This window comes from Mauremys mutica, chromosome 1 (genome assembly GCF_020497125.1).
Source record: "Mauremys mutica isolate MM-2020 ecotype Southern chromosome 1, ASM2049712v1, whole genome shotgun sequence".
Taxonomy (NCBI): Eukaryota; Metazoa; Chordata; order Testudines; family Geoemydidae; genus Mauremys; species Mauremys mutica.
The window spans coordinates 247310853-247328161 of NC_059072.1; the positions used below are offsets into that span (position 1 = coordinate 247310853).

General features: G+C 44.6%; 1 protein-coding gene across 2 annotated transcripts in view; it reads right to left on the reverse strand.

Annotated features, from left to right (window-relative positions):
- TBC1D8 (TBC1 domain family member 8) overlaps nt 1-17309 on the reverse strand; it is a 79749-nt gene that overhangs the window by 14960 nt on the left and 47480 nt on the right. For both annotated transcript variants that reach the window (XM_045006007.1, XM_045005998.1), the window contains exons 6-10: nt 10632-10839; nt 8790-8984; nt 4804-4986; nt 3210-3360; nt 2019-2233 (exon numbers count right to left, since the gene is read on the reverse strand). In XM_045006007.1, the coding sequence (XP_044861942.1) occupies nt 2019-2233; nt 3210-3360; nt 4804-4986; nt 8790-8984; nt 10632-10839 (952 nt within the window). The remainder of the gene's footprint in view (nt 1-2018; nt 2234-3209; nt 3361-4803; nt 4987-8789; nt 8985-10631; nt 10840-17309) is intronic.

Below are 17309 nucleotides of genomic sequence, written 5' to 3' on the forward strand. Positions count from 1 at the left end.
GATCTCTCCCCTGCCATCCATCTCCACCCTCTGACAAACAGAGGCGAGGGACACCATTCCTTACCCATCCTGGCTAATAGCCATTAATGGACTTAACCTCCATGCAGTTATCTGTTTCCTAGAGACTGGCTCCACGGGGTCCCTCACAAACTGGAGACGGTTACTGTGGGTTTGTCTTTAGTATAGCTTATGTACATACTCCACAAACTGAGCATTTGAGCTTGTTCCAGAATCTGGGATGAGCCTATGTTGTGAAAACTGAAATGCTCAAAATAGCACATGCATGTGAATGGACACAGGGTGCTAAAATTAAATTAACCCAGGGGTTCTTAAACTGGGGGTCGGGACCCCTCAGGGGGTCACGAGGTTATCACTGGGGGTCGTGAGCTGTCAGCCTCCACCTCAAACCCCGCTTTGCCTCCAGCATTTATAACTATGTTAAATATATTTAAAAAGTGTTTTCAATTTATAAGGGGGGGGGTCGCACTCAGAGATTTGCTATGTGAAAGGGGTCACCAGGACGAGAGTTTGAGAACCACTGAATTAACCCCTCTGGAGCCTCAGGAAATGTAGGGGGGTGGGTTTCCCTTGGTAGGGTTGGGAAGGAGATAGGTGGTGTAGGCTATTGCTCTTCTCATGTGATCCCTCCCGTAGTGGCTAATTTTAAATGAAGCTACCCTCTCCTGACATGAATCTCCCTATGGCACTGAAATTACATATAGACTACAATTTGGCATTTGAGAAGTGAAAGGGACGGTAGCCCTAATGGAAAAGCTAACAGCTTGGCTCTTCTGCAAGCCTCAAACTGCTGAATGAGCTTTAGGGTAGGAAAGGCTGTGCCTCCCAAACAGCCTGGCCCTGCCCCCTATCTGACCCCCACCTACTTCCTGCCCCCTGACTGCCCCCCTCAGAATCCCTGACCCATCCTGCTCCTTGTCCCCTCACCGTCCCCCAGAGACCCCCAACCACCACCCCGGGACCCCACCCCTCCTCCCTGTCCCAACTGCCCCGACCCCTATCCACCCCCCACTGAGTCCTGACAGACCCCCAGAACGCCCACAATCCAACCCCCCCGTTCCCCGTCCCCTGACTCCCCCCTCCCTGTGCCCTGACTGTCCCCGAGACACCCTGCCCCTTAGCCAACCCCCCCCGGCTCCCCCCTAACCCAGAGCCTCAGCGCGTCGCATCCAGGGCTTTCCCTGAACAGCGGTGCAGCGTGGCTCTGGCGGGGCTCCTGAGCTCCTCCCCACTCAGAGCCGCGTGGTAAGGGGGCAGGGCTGTAAGCCTCCTCTACTCAGCCCGGAGCTCGCAGCCCCGCCCCCTTACCATGTGGCTCTGAGCGGGGCGGAGCTCAGGGGCCCCGCCGGAGTCAGGCTGCAGCTGTTCAGGGACAGACCTGGATGCGCTGAGGCTCCGGGAGAGGGGCGAAGTCGGGGTCGGGTCAGGAGCTTCAGCCATTCTCTTGGGGGCCCCTGCGGAGCCCGGGGCAAATTGCCCCACTTGCCCCCCCCCCCCCCAGGTGGCCCTGGGCTGGAGGGGAGGTGGAGATGTTATTAGAGCCAATAGGTTGTAATTACACTGCACAGGTGCTATGTACTTGCCACCAGCCTGGGAAGAGGAGGATTTCAGCTTACCAAATCCCTGCACAGGTCCCCTATGTGAAGCTCATCTTCCTAGGCCAGTTTACTTTGCTCACTCGCTGAGCACTGCATGAGATAACTTGCAGTTAGCACTAACAAGAGTAGTGGGAATTTATTTTTGACTCTCAATGAAAATTCTGAACATACACAGGGAACAAGTCTGAGTCAGAAAGGGCTTTTTTACATACTCATTTTTCAGAGTAAAACTACACAACATTTAAATTATTCTTTCATTACGTATGTAACAAATCAAAGCACGTTATTTATAATGGAGCCATTGCAAAATCCACTGAGGGGATAACAAAACTGAGTAAACAGAGAATTGCACTAGAGAGAGAGCGCGTTAACATACTTTTCTACATGCTAATAATTCTTCACCTGGCAGTATCCTATTTTGGGGTTCCTATGTGCATAAGCTGTCAGAACTCTCCTCAAGGCTGCTATCCCAGTTTCATTCTGGAAGGCTGGGTGCTCAGGCAATGAGCGATGCAGGTCCCGTTCAATCTCCTCTGTTGCCATGCAACACTTGCCCATTGACGCCTCCACTAAATTTCCGTAGTAACCAGGATTGGAGGCAAGATCAGTCACAGCATCTGAAGGCAGCAGTAAGAGAAAAACATGAGGATTTCAGGTATAATGTCATTAAGTGAAGTATTTGTCAAAAAACAAACAAACAAACAAACAAAAACACGTGAAGAGGTTTTTTTCCCCCAAGGTCTATGAAATTAGACATTACTTGCATTTGGTGAACCCCTGAACCTAAAAAGGAGATAAAATACTAGCAGTGATTTTTCCAAGGTGCAATGTTTGCACAGAAAATGAACCAGCTATTATTAAAGCCTAAATCACACAGTAGAAGAAAAACCAGCTTGGTACTGACTTTGTACTGTGAAACATCCTCTGCTAAAAGCATTGCTGGGATAAATTTATTCAGTATTGAATGTAATGTCCAAAAAAAAAAAATTCCAAAAATAAAAGGATTTAATCCTTGCAAATTTGTCTGAAACTGGACCCGATAAATTGGAGATCACACTGTAGGGAACAATCCTGTTCAGACAGGGCACTGAATGAAATTACTTGGTAAGTCTTTTCTAGCTATAGATTCCTGCCAATTTTTTAAGGGAAGAAGCAGCACTGCAGACCTAAAGATGCCATAACTTCAAAATAGGTAGGTTTAGCTAAGATTAAATCAATACTTTTATTACAGTCTAATTGTTGCCTCAAGAAGAACATTATTTCATGAAGACGTGATGGCATTTTTATACTAATTACATGGACAAAATTTCTATTATTTCTGCACACCACTGACCAGTTATGAGACACAAAATAAAAATCTCTTATTGTTCTACCTAGGTATTTATACTGATAGTATCCCACAGTATCTGAGCACCTCTCCTTCCTTCCTTCTCACTAGAGAATGTGATGGGATTACATGCCAAAATATCCAGCTTGGACACAGTCTTCCTTTGCTGAAGAACAATCTTTTGGAGCTTTCTTGCCTAACTGCATCTGTAGCTGAGTTCAGCCCTGGATCCTGGCTATATCCAAGATGTATTATAGAGTTCTCACCTGAAAAGAGGAGCCAGAGTTTGCCTCGTAAAGATTCTGGGATTCCCATTGCAACTAATTTTCTAATCTTCTCTGTGCGAAACATGCACACAGTTCTGCCATATTCTGCAAAATGGTCATTCCACAGTCTCTCTTTTATTTGTTCCCTGGACTGGAAATCAGAGGATAAGTTTTAAAAGAAGCAGTGTGCTTTTAAGGTCTAATATACAAAAAATATTAAATACTCTCGATTTTCCTCTTTCATAAGGATTTCTTTTGGACCAGAAAATGTGGTAGATACGGGAGATCTACTTTAAGGGGCAAATCCTTCCCCATTCTGCCCTTGGGGAGGAACCTATGCAGTCCCACAGCACAAGGGAAGAGCAACACTAGGCAAGACAATGAGAGCCCTACTGTGTGCCAGAGCCCAGCTCCATAGGGACTGCCTGCGAGTTAGTGCACCATGGGGATGCACTGGTCCTTTTTTCCCCTCTCACAGCCTTCAGGCTGAAGCAGCTCCACTCTGCAGCTGGGGAGAGGAGGTGCTAGTGTTGTGCTTTGGCCACTACTTCATGCGTTCTCTCACTACTAAGCTGCCAGAGGTCACAATTACACCTCTACCTCGATATAACGCTGTCCTCGGGAGCCAAAAAATCTTACCACATTATAGGTGAAAAGCGTTATATCGAACTTGATTTGATCCGCTGGAGTGCACCCCTCCCCCCGCCGGAGCGCTGCTTTACCACGTTATAGCCAAATTTGTGTTATATCGGGTGGCGTTATAACAGGATAGAGGTGTGCTTCTCAAAAGGAGCTTGCAGCAGCTCGACATTCATCGGGGGAGCCTGGGCAGCAGGGCCCCCTTCCCACACTACTGAAGTGGGCAGAAGGCTTCCCAAAAAGCCTTCAAGAAATCTCCAGCCACGGTTCTCACAGACCCGAAAGATTAGTTCTTGTGACTGTGAATAACCGTGATTATCCTAAAGATCACAAGTAAAAGGGCAAACAACTTATTTTAAATGATAGTAGCACTGACAATACCAGGGAGCCTGAGGGACAAGAGACAACCGCAGGCTCCACAGGCCCATAAAGCTAGCTTTGTTTTGCTTTTTAAAGGGAGAGCTACACTGCTACCATGAATACTATGAGCCCTTTGCTCGATCCACTAGTTCATTACAACTCTTGTAAGATAGCACTGTTGAGAGGCAGTAGTAATAAGAAAGCCTGATAAAGTATAAGTGTTGCAACTATGCAGACAGGATCCAACACCTCCTCTCTATCAAAACACCATTTTAAAAAATTCACACATTTGTGGTTGTGACATCATGTGAAAAGGAGTGCTGTAAAAAGACACTGTTTTTTACTTATTGGGGGAGGGGTGGTAAATAAATATTTAGGGGATGGAATGAGAAAAGAGCCAGGCAGACAAAGGAGTACAAACAAACAAAGAAGCTTACTACAGTTTAAACTCAAAACACACACAACCACACTTACACTTTCCTGCCAATATATAGTTCACTTTATTAAAAGAGGGTTTAGCCAAATGATTTACCATAGTTATTTTTAAGACTTATTTTAAAAAGCTACTCTACAATTACACCCTAGCTGTACATACCATCCTGAAGTCACTCCCTTCAGCTCCAGACTGGTGAACGACTGATCGTAGTGCCTCTGCATTTAACAGGTGACTGCTCTCCTTTTCACCTTCACTCTTGTCTTCGCTTTGGGAAGCCACCATTCCCAAATCCCGGGACTCACAGTCACTGAACACACATGTTGAATGAAACACGAGAGAGTTCTTGCAACATAGAATTAAAGAAAAAGAATTTTTGGAAAGAGTTTAAAAAACTGTACTGTATGTATAATGTTTGAGACAACAAGAGCCAACACAAACTAGTGAAGCAGGTAACTTTGTCACAGTCTTAACTTTTGCCCAAATTTGAAAATTTTGACCTAAAATTAAGTACCAAACTTCACAGTTAGGCACATACTTAATAATGGCCGAATTAGTAGTTTTGCTGAGCACTTGCAATCACTACGTAAAGTCAGTGAGAGCTTTAGTTGCTCCGCACCTCTAGAGCAGGATTCCATTGCTACCTTCCCTCATATTTTTTTTAGGAAGGAACAGGAAGTGTTTTTCGATTCTTTTTTATAGACACGTTAGCTAGTAGACTTTATAACTGTGCTACTCCATAGTCTGGATTTAGCAGGGACACTCCCAGGTTTCTATAAACTGCCCTAACACCCCAGCTTGGTAGCCAGAGCTCCAGGCCAGACACATACAGATCATCCCGTGACGCCCAGAGCTGCGTTCCAAGTGGGATTATCGTGCAGGTAGTGGAAAGTTAGCTATGGTGAGGCCTGAGGAGGTAACCAGGCAGCAGCCCAGGATTCAGCCTGTGGAAGGTCAGTTTTCACATCAAATAATTAGTGAATTTTTGGAGTAACAGAAACAGTTAATTGATTGAGGGGAGTGGGGCAGGACGGCTGATTTTAGAACAGAGTGAGCATTCGTTTAAGGAAAAGACTGATTTTTCATGTATTAAATAGAAAATGTGCAAGGAGCACAAAAGGGGCCACCCAGGAGATTGGGATGGGAGGAATAACACAGGAAAGTGACCAAGGAGAAGCCTGAAGGCCCCCTAATGTGAGAGAAGGGAAGTTCTCCACAACCTTATTCCTCAGTGGGGAGTCAGAGTGTGGGAGATGCCTCCTAGAGACATGAAGGGAGGGGTGGGAAATGCCTCTTTCTGAAAAATGCTGGGTTCCTGGCACCTTAGTTGAATCCCAAGTCTTTAAGGCCATGAGAACTGACACTCAGACTGAAACTGCCTGTAATTCTCAAGGATATTAAAGTGCCATGATCTGCCCTGCACTTCCCCTTGAGATTCCTAGAGTCCCAACTTTTTTCCCCAAGACTGTCCCAGGAAAACCTTTTGAAATATAAGCAGCTATGCTCTCATGAGAACATAAGAATGGCCATACAGGGTCAGAACAAAGGTCCATCCAACCCAGTATCCTGTCTACCGACAGTGGCCAATGCCAGGTGCCCCAGAGGGAGTGAACCTAACAGGCAATGATCAAGTGATCTCTCTCCTGCCATCCATCACCACCCTCTGACAGAGGCTAGGGACACCATTCCTTACCCATCCTGGCTAATAGCCATTAATGGACTTAACCTCCATGAATTTATCCAGTTCTCTTTTAAACCCTGTTATAGTCCTAGCCTTCACAAACCTCCTCAGGCAAGGAGTTCCACAAGTTGACTGTGTGCTGTGTGAAGAACTTCCTTTTATTTGTTTTAAACCTGCTACCCATTAATTTCATTTGGTGGCCCCTAGTTCTTATATTATGGGAACAAGTAAATAACTTTTCCTTATTCACTTTCTCCACATCACTCATGATTTTATATACCTCTATCATATCCCCCCTTAGTCTCCTATTTTCCAAGCTGAAAAGTCCTAGCCTGTTCAATCTCTCCTCATATGGGACCCATTCCAAACCCCTAAGCATTTTAGTTGCTCTTTTCTGAAACTTTTCTAATGCCAGTATGTCTTTTTTGAGATGAGACGACCACATCTGTATGCAGTATTCAATATGTGGGTGTACCAGGGATTTATATAAGAGTAGTAAGATAGTCTCCATCTTATTCTCTCTCCCCTTTTTAATGATTCCTAACATCCTGTTTGCTTTTTTGAGTGCCGCTGCACACTGCGTGGACGTCTTCAGAGAACTATCTTCAATGACTCCAAGATCTTTTTCCTGATTAGCTGTAGCAAAATTAGCCCCCATCATATTGTATGTATAGTTGGGGTTATTTTTCCCAATGTGCATTAGTTTACATTTATCCACATTAAATTTCATTTGCCATTTTGTTGCCCAATCACTTAGTTTTGTGAGATCTTTTTGAAGGTCTTCACAGTCAGCTTTGGTCTTAATTATCTTGAGCAGTTTAGTATCGTCTACAAACTTTGCCACCTCACTTTCTACCCCTTTCTCCAGATCATTTATGAATAAATTGAATAGGATTGGTCCTAGGACTGACCCCTGGGGAACACTACTAGTTACTCCTCTCCATTCTGAAAATTTATCATTTATTCCTACCCTTTGTTCCCTGTCTTTTAACCAGTTCTCAATCCATGAAAGGACCTTCCCTCTTATCCCATGACAACTTAATTTATGTAAGAGCCTTTGGCGAGGGACCTTGTCAAAGGCTTTCTGGAAATCTAAGTACGCTATGTCCACTGGATCCCCCTTGTCCACATGTTTGTTGACCTCTTCAAAGAACTCTAATAGATTAGTAAGACACGATTTCCCTTTACAGAAACCATGTTGACTTTTGCCCAACAATTTATGTTCTTCTGTGTGTCTGACAATTTTATAGAAGAACATAATCCTTCACTTCAGCAAGTACTTGTTATCTGTCACCCAGTATTTCTTAGCTTTCTGGTTAAATATTGAGCATTTTTCGTTCTGCACAAAGAATAAAATGCCCTGATGGTTTATACAATACAGTAGAAAAGAATTTACTATAGGTTAATTCAAAAGATACTGTATCAAAAACACAGTTAACTAGCCAATAGTTTATAAACACCGTAGGAAAAAATCGTTACATTAATCCATAAGAAGTTACTAGTAAATTGTAAATCACAGAATCATAGAAACATAGGACTGTCAGGGATCTCGTCAGATCATCTAGTCCAGTCCCCTGCACCAAGGCAAAACTAAATTTCTAGACCATCCCAAAGAGGTGTTTGTCTAACCTGTTCTTAAAAGCCTCCAATGGCGGAGATTCCACAACCTCCCTTGGTAATTTGTTCAAGTGCTTAACTACCCTGATAGCTAGAAAGTTTTTCCGAACATCTAACCTAAATCTCCATTGCTGCATTTTAAGCCTATTACTTCTTGCCCTGTCTTCAGTGGCTAAGGAAAACAATTTATTACCCTCTTTTTCTTAACAATCTTTTACGTAGTAGGAGACTATTATCATATCCCCCTTCATTCTCTTAAACAAACCCAGTTTTTTTTTCAATCTTTCCTCATAGGTTATGTTTTCTAGACCTTTAATAATTTTTGCTGCTCTCCTCTGGACTTTTTCCAATTTGTCCACACCTTGCCCGAAGTGTGGTGCCCAGAACTGTTAATAATAGTCCAGTTGAGGCCTTATCAGCACTGTGTAGAATGGAAGAATTTCTTCTTGTGTCTTGCTCTCAACACTCCTGTTAACACATCCCAAAATGATGTTAGCTTTTTTTGCAACAGTATTACATTGTTGCCTCATATTTAGTTTGTGATTCACTAAAACCCCTAGATCCTTTCCTGCAGTTCTCCTTCCTAAGCAGTCATTTCACATTTTGTATCTGTGTAATTGAAAATTCTTTCCTAAGTGCAGTACTTTGCATTTGTCCTTATTGAATTTTATCCTATTTATTTCAGACCATTTCTACAGTTTGTCACCGTCATTTTGAATTCTAATCCTGTCCTTAATCACAGGCTTCTGACCAATTTTCTGCCCCAGTTATGATTTTAGGAGATGCAGGACAAAAGGCTAAGTATCATCATCGTCATTATGCAATTCGAAACAGATCAAAAGTTTAGTACCGTTTCTTTTTTTTCCAAGCAGTTAGAGAGCACTGGGTTGCTGGTGTTGACTTGTTTTAGTCTCAGAAGCAGGTTCTCCACCAAGCTATCCCTGTCCTTCAACTCAATGAACTGAAAGGCCATCTTGCTCCTTATACTAATGATGATGGGATTGGGAAGGAGACTAGTGTCCTCCATCTTCTCTATACTAACCACCTATTCCAAAAACATGACAGAAAATGTATTAGTCACCATTCAAATACACTCCCTGGTATATACTGTACATGCACTGAAATGTACATAAAGGGATTTATTTCTTTGCACACCGATATTAATGATGACTATTCTGATTGTCTAAATGGTCAGATACATGCTAAAGATCAAGATTGATTAAAGTTTCTTTACTTTAGACAGATGACCTTACCTCCTTCAGTCTAAAGATTTTCAAGAGTAATTTGTGATTTTGAATGCTCAACTTAAGATACCTTAAAGAAGCCTGATTTTCAAAAAAACTGAGCACCGGCCTTCTGAAGTTCAAGCCAGATTAAAGTGTCTCAAACTAGGCACTCAAAATCATTATGCTATTTTTTAAAATCTTGGCAAACAGCTATGGTTTTGCTGACATTCAAAACAACAATTGGAATGGGATCAACATAACCAAATTCTTGAGGAAATATGGCATTTCTTCCCAATAACATTGAATTAAGTTTTTAACCCTGTGAGCATAACAGTTTTTGATAGATATGAAATTAAAAAGCCGTTGTCTCCAATTATGTACATTACATCACTTGTTTTCAGATGCTGTGTCACTACAAAGTCACTGCTAGGGTCAGGATATCATTCAAAAGTTGCTGTTATTGGTTCAGGATGAAAGCAGAGCTTCATCATTAAGAGATCACAACTGCAGGCACAGGGATTGAAAAAAAAAATCTTTAAAAACCAAACAGCATCCCACTCCAGTGCATTTAAAATAGGTGCCTGGCAGTTATTACTTGCCATCTATGAGCCAGACAAAGGCTAAATGAAATATATTGAAATGCTCATAATACTTGAAGGCCAGACTTTTTGCAGTGAGGGGAAAATGCCACTTAATTCTGCTGAAAGAAGAAACCAAATTCTATTGATTCTACATCAGTGTCCCGAGAAGTTAATTTTGTCTACAAAAATCTCCATTCGATAGAAACGTACAAGTCTTTTTTAAATGACTGGACTAACATGTCTGTGTTGGAGACCTGTGTGTCAGCACTGCCTCCAGAGCACCCTGCTTCCCTCAGCTCCACAGGACAATCCATTGCCAATCAGTAGTCCCTTGTGTGTGGAATCCCCACAGGCTTGGTGAGGGAAGACTGTGCATGAAATGGAGGGAAAGATGCCATTGTATCTTATCTGCATGTGTTTTCAGCACCCAATGGGGCCCCAATCCTTGAAACTTTGAGTGCTACCACAGTTAATAAAATAAATAAAACTGGCACTCCCTCTTTCCATACCTCTACCTCTGGACTTGCCCAGTTCTCACCCCCCATGCCCACTGAGGGGGGATTGGGAGAATTTAGGCCACAGTTACTGTCAACAGCAATTATTCCTTGGATAGATCAATATCTTGTTTTGCAAGGTACCCTTCTGTTACATCACATTGTATTAATCGACAATACTACTTTGAGAAACGTGTTGCCTCACCCAACTGCCCTATAGGAATTAATCTGCTAACGAAGATAAGAACAAAACGTAGTGCAACTCTCTTCCACACATGCTCATCTCCTCCTGATTGAAAACAACTGTTTTTCAGCTAAGTAAATGGTTAGCAGCAGTTTGGATCAGCAAAAAACAGGCAGTGTAAAATTAAAATCAAACAGCAGACCCTACCTCTCTAAGGGGGATGAGAACATTGCAACATCCACTTTCTTTGCTGGCAAAACAGATATAGCTGTCTGAAGTATACATCCTTCCTGCTGTGTGACAGCGACTAAATGGAGTCCACAGAGAACAGTCTGCAACTTCATGTAGCTTCTCCTTCCCCGGCAGTCTGAAAAAGGCCCGAAAGAACTCACTCTGTGCTCTGGCTTCGAGATCCCTTGTGAAAAAAAAGAAAGAGGGGGACAGAGGGAGAAATTAAAAATCTTGAAACCTAATATCTGAGCTTCCTTTCCAAAAGTAACATTAAAAAAGAAACAACAATCATTAAGAATAAGTAATGTAGAGTAAAACTGCTACACACAGCAATCTTGCCAGCCAGGTCTTTGAGTGACTGTGGAACGCTGTAAAGGTGGTAACTTCTCAGTACACCTCTACCTCGATATAACACTGTCCTCAGGAGCCAAAAAATCTTACTGCGTTATAGGTGAAACCGCGTTATATCGAACTTGCTTTGATCGCTGGAGTGCGTAGCCCTGCCCCCCCGGAGCACTGCTTTACCGTGTTATATCTGAATCTGTGTTATATCGGGTCGCGTTATATCGGGGTAGAGGTGTACAAAGAACTTAGCAATTGCTCACTTTTGACAAGTAACCTAAAAACAGTATTACTACCTGTTAAGAAAGGAACACATGCAAATTAATTTAAGCTGTCCCTTAGTTTTCAGTGTGCCACAGGTTTTTGTACGGGAAATGTGCACTGGAGGTGCAGGGGAGTGGACCAGGGGTAAGGGATATGACAGCAGGAACTTGCCATTCAGGGAAGCAGTTTTGATTTTGGGCACCCAGAAGACAACCAAGGGCTATCAGTACATTCTCCCCCTTCTCTCAAGGATAAAGAGGATTAATTTGGTATTGGAGAGTTGTCTGGCGGCCTCCTTTTAATTTTACAGGCTACTTCCCTCAGATCCCACTGAGGAATACACTAAGAAACTGCACCATCTACTCAGGACACTCCCTACACTAACACCGGAACAAATCAACATACCCTTAGAGCCCCGACCAGGGCTATTCTATCTACTGCCCAAAATCCACAAACCCGGAAATCCTGAACGCCCCATCATCTCTGGCATTGGAACTCTCACTGAAGGACTGTCTGGATATGTGGACTCTCTACTCAGACCCTATGTTACCAGCACTCCCAGCTATCTCCATGACACCACTGATTTCCTGAGGAAACTACAATGCATTGGTGACCTTCCAGAAAACACCATCCTAGCCACCATGGATGTAGAGGCTCTCTACACAAACATCCCACACACTGATGGAATACAAGCTGTCAGGAACAGTATCCCTGATGATGCCACAGCAGAACTGGTTGCTGAGCTCTGTGCCTTTATCCTCACACACAACTATTTCAAATTTAATGACAATATATATCTCCACTCCACCCGCATGGCCCCACAATATGCCAATATTTTTATGGCCGACCTGGAACAACGCTTCCTCAGCTCCCGTCCACTCACGCCCCTTCTCTACCTATGCTACATTGATGACATCTTCATCATCTGGACCCATGGGAAGGAGACTCTGGAAAAATTCCACCATGATTTCAATAGCTTCCACCCCTCCATCAACCTCAGCCTGGACCTATCTACACGGGAGGTCCACTTCCTAGACACCACGGTGCAAATAAGTGGTGGTCACATTAACACCACCCTATACCGAAAATCTACCGACCGCTATGCCTACCTTCATGCCTCCAGCTTCCATCCCGGGCACACCACAAGATCCATTGTCTACAGCCAAGCACTGAGGTACAACCGTATCTGCTCTAACCCTGCAGACAGAGACCAACACCTAGAAAATCTCCACCAAGCATTCTCAAGACTACAGTACCCACACGAGGAAATAAGGAAACAGGTCAACAGAGCCAGATGTGTACCCAGAAGCCTCCTACTGCAAGACAAACCCAAGAAAGAAACCAACAGGACTCCACTGGCCATCACATACAGTCCCCAGCTCAAACCCCTCCAACGCATCATCAGGGATCTACAACCCATCCTGGACAATGATCCCACACTTTCACAGGCCTTGGGTGGCAGGCCAGTCCTCGCCCACAGACAACCTGCCAACCTGAAGCATATTCTCACCAACAACTGCACACCGCACCATAGTAACTCTAGCTCAGGAACCAACCCATGCGACAAACCTCGATGCCAACTCTGCCCACATATCTACACCAGCAACACCATCACAGGACCTAACCAGATCAGCCACACCATCACCGGTTCATTCACCTGCACGTCCACCAATGTAATATATGCCATCATATGCCAGCAATGCCCCTCTGCTATGTACATCGGCCAGACTGGACAGTCTCTAAGGAAAAGGATAAATGGACACAAATCAGACATTAGGAATGGCAATATACAAAAACCTGTAGGAGAACACTTCAACCTCCCTGGCCACACAATAGCAGATTTTAAGGTGGCCGTCCTCCAGCAAAAAAACTTTAGGACCAGACTTCAAAGAGAAACTGCTGAGCTCCAGTTCATCTGCAAATTTAACACCATCAGCTTAGGACTAAACAAAGACTGTGAATGGCTTGCCAATTACAGAACCAGTTTCTCCTCCCTTGGTTTTCACACCTCAGCTGCTGGAACAGGGCCTCATCCTCCCTGATTGATCTAACCTCGTTATCTCTAGCTTGCTTCTTGCTTGCTTATATATTCACACCTGCCCCTGGAAATTTCCACTGCTTGCATCCGAAGAAGTGGGTATTCACCCACGAAAGCTCATGCTGCAAAATGTCTGTTAATCTATAAGGTGCCACAGGATTCAGCAGTGAAATTGTTAACTATGCTGACATTTAAATCATCATCATTAAACTTCAGAGCTGACAGCCACTGAGATGAATTAGAATAGTTCAAAATTCAGAGCAATTTTTGGGGCCATTTTGCAAATTCAGACAGGCATAATGGCATCAGATACATTCAGACTTAATTTAGAAGATTTCCTTTCTCCCCTACCCCCCAAACCATGAAGGCGAGAGACAATCTATGTAAATAAACATTTAGCTTTTGCATGGTGATGCAAACATTTTAAATGAGGAATTACATAGCCATTTATATTTTATAAATTACATTATAAACAAGGCCCTGCTCATTACACCATGTTGTGGTAGTATCAGTGAACCACAGCCCTGATATTCTGAGGATTTCCAAGACAACAGTCATAATCCATATTTATTTGTTGGCATTACATTTTTGACAATTAAGTCCTATTATTCTCTTTGCTGTGAATGAGTTTCTCCAACACAACTCACCTAGGGGGAAACAAGGCTTGTCTTTGTTCCACTGAAAGAACGCGACGCATGAGCTGACCTATGGCGCATGGAGCTCCCCACTGCCACACTATGGCAAGCCAAGGAAGAGCAAGCGAAAAAACCCTCTCCCCGCGTTACTTAGGAATAAAGGCTACAGTATGGACGCCTCTTTCTCTTTTAATAAATAACTTAATTTCCGTTTGTATTGAATGTTTAACTGTAGAAAAAATGAAGCCCAGTGAAGTGAGGAGGCAGAGCTGAGAGCAAGTTGGAAAAGGGCAAAGGAAACTCTAAAGCTAATAAACAATAGAAACAACAGAATGGACTTGACCAGTGTTTCTGACCCACTATCTTCAGTAATAATGTTATCCCAGGAAAACAGACAAAAAGGCTCTATTCTGTTAAAAATAACCAGGAGCTTTTTGGCTTTCTTTACAAAGCAAGCCAAAAGCTGTCTTGAGACTTAAATTTCCATAGCAAAAGAAAAAAAACTCGGACAAGCACATGCAAGTGCATGCAACAATCTGCTATTTTGACTAAGCTGGGTCAGGATATGCCTCTCTGTTAGCTCAGCACAAAAATATTTTCCACTTCTGCACAACACAGATGAGTGTTAATGATAACATCCACCATCGTTCTATATACGGTTGTTTTCTCCCGTTATTGTGCTGAGAAGGTAAGTTCCCTCCTGATGCTATCACTTCTCATGCTTCGCGAATTGTTGTATTAAAGTTAATTATAATAAAGCAACAGCCCTGCTGTGCTTACAGCTGAGAGCTGCTTACTGTTTAAAAGACGACCATGCTAAGTACTGTACTCTACAATCCCTATGATGATGCAGACTCCCTTGATATTTGCTGTGCCTCATGGAGGTGAGAGCGGGTTAGTGGTCCAAACCTGGGGTCATTTGAGCAAAGGGTCCAAGAGATTACAGCCAATCTAAAAAGCCAACTTTTTATAAAATCACCTGGTTCTAACTTATTTTTCTGCACACCAGGGGGCTCAAACTATTATTCTAATCCTCCTAACACTGATCTCAGCCACCCAGGATTTATCCCACCTAATGCCTGGCATCCATTGCCTCTTTGGGAAGTTATACTGAAGGGTACAGTTTATAAATCCAGATTGGCATGTGCCTAAAAGGGTGAAATGTGCAGGTGCAGCAAGATTAGAGCTCTGTTGAAGCCAGAGGATTTGCAGGGAGTCTTTTCACAATAACTGGGTGTCTCAGGGTGACCTGCTTGGGGTCACTGAACCTGAGCCGCTCCTATGCAGTGTGAGTTCACGCCCTACCGCCTAGCAGGTTTCATAGAATGTGTCTTCTGCCCATTCCTTACTCTCTACCTGCATTCAGCAATGTTTTCCCCCTAAAGTTGTCCCCAAAGACCAATATTTAGGGAAGAGACCACCAAACGCCAAAACCAAAGAACTCAATTATTCTCTTATCTCTAGTTCACATGCCTCAGTGCTATTATTTCAGGTCACGTTAATCTCCATGGACTGTTCTCATTCAGCCGCCTTCATCATATTGAGATCAATGGTCCGTTTCATGACTCTCTGAGCCTCCTGATGCAGGCGGATGGATAGAGCCCCTTCCCCATAAACTCGGCCCAGATTTGGGGGAGGGACTCAGCATCTCCCTGCCTCCAGCTGGTACATACCTTCTTCACCTCCCCATGACCCCTCCAAGCTTACCAGAAACATGGAGGGTGCAGCTGGCGTGAGGAGGTGCTCAATGCAGTAGGAGTGTATGTGGGGGGAGGAGGGGCTTGGAGCAGTTGGGGTGGGGGTGGTCAGAGCCATTGGCATGATAGAAAGAATACTGGAGCAGTGCTGGGGAGAGTCTGAGCAGCCGGAGGGAATACAGGGGGTGTCAAAGCAGAGAAGGAGAATGTGGGCGGATGTTGGAGCAGCAGAGGTAAGAATGGAATGAAAATAAGGGGGTCAGAGCTGTGTATTGGGGCGTGCTGGGGAGGTTCACCTATCCCCCACAATCACCCACATCCATGCATCCCCAATGTCTGCCCCCTCTCTCCAGTGACTCCATGCTAGTCCCTGCAACCTCTCGACAGCTCCTCCACTTGTGGGTCCTGTGCCAACACCTTCTTCTCTGTGCGAAGGAGGGAGAGCCAGTCCTGCTGTACAGGCAGAGAGATGAGTCCGGGGCAGTGAAGGGACTAACATGGAGCCAGTGCATTCTGTGCCAGGACAATCATAGCCAAGGAGCCAGAGGCACTGAAGGGGCGTAGCTGGGCTCTGCTACATGATGGTGCTGGAAATTATTTGTTTTAAACTATGGAAATTAAATGCCCCAAAACGTCATTAATGGTTAGTTAAGGTTCCCTGGTGGTGTCTTGTGCCCTTCCTTCTAGAAACCAGGAAATACTAAGTTAAGTAATACGGACCACCCCTGCAACACCCTGCTGCTCCACTCTCAGCCCCTGGAGCTGGCAGGAGCCACTGAAAGGGGGGTGGCAAAGGTTAAACTACCAAGAGAAGTGGTAGATTCTTCATCTCAAGACTGGGTGCTTTAGTCCACCACATATATTATAGGCTCAATACAGGAGTAACTGGAATTCTCTGGCCTGTGTTATACACGAGGTGAAGCTAGACCATCAAATGGTCTCTTCTTGCCTTAAAAAATCTAGGAGTCTACAGTACGCAGACTGAGGAAGGACAAAGAGAATGCTCCATTGTGTGTGTTGTGTTCCACAGCTTTGAGTTCCAGCCAGGGCCGCCCGGGCGGGGGGGGGGGGGGGGACTGGGTCAATTTGCCCCAGGCCCCGCAGGGGCCCCCACGAGAGTTTTTCGGGGGCCCTGGAGCAGGGTCCTTCACTCGCTCTGCGGGCCCCGGAAAACTCTCGCAGGGCCTGGGCCCCCGGAGCTTCTTCCGCTCTGGGTCTTCGGCAGCAATTCGGCGGCGGGGGGCCTTCTGCTCCAGGACCCGCCGCCGAAGTGCCGGGTCTAAGACCTCAGGCCCCCTGACTCCTCTGGTTCCAGCATTTACCTGCATGCACTCCAGCTGCATTCCCTGAGCTAGGTGTAACTGTGCCGAATGGTGGAAGGATCAGTTGGAGCAGATTGGCAAGAGTTGTCACTATGATATGAACAGAGCCGCGCGTATACAGAGAGAGCTCAGTTATGCTTTATGTCAATGATCAGTTCTGTAGGTTGTGTCAGCAGAGGTGCACAGGGGTGTCTTTTTCCCAGGGGGACTGTCAGCAGTCTGACATACACAGCGGTGGTCTCTGGGGCTTAGAGGGGGTTAGTGAAGGCAAGGTCTCAGAAGGAATCTTCAGGGCAAGTGGGGGAAGAAGTTGAAACATGTAGCAAGTCTGGCATGGTTTGAGTGGGGTAGGCTCA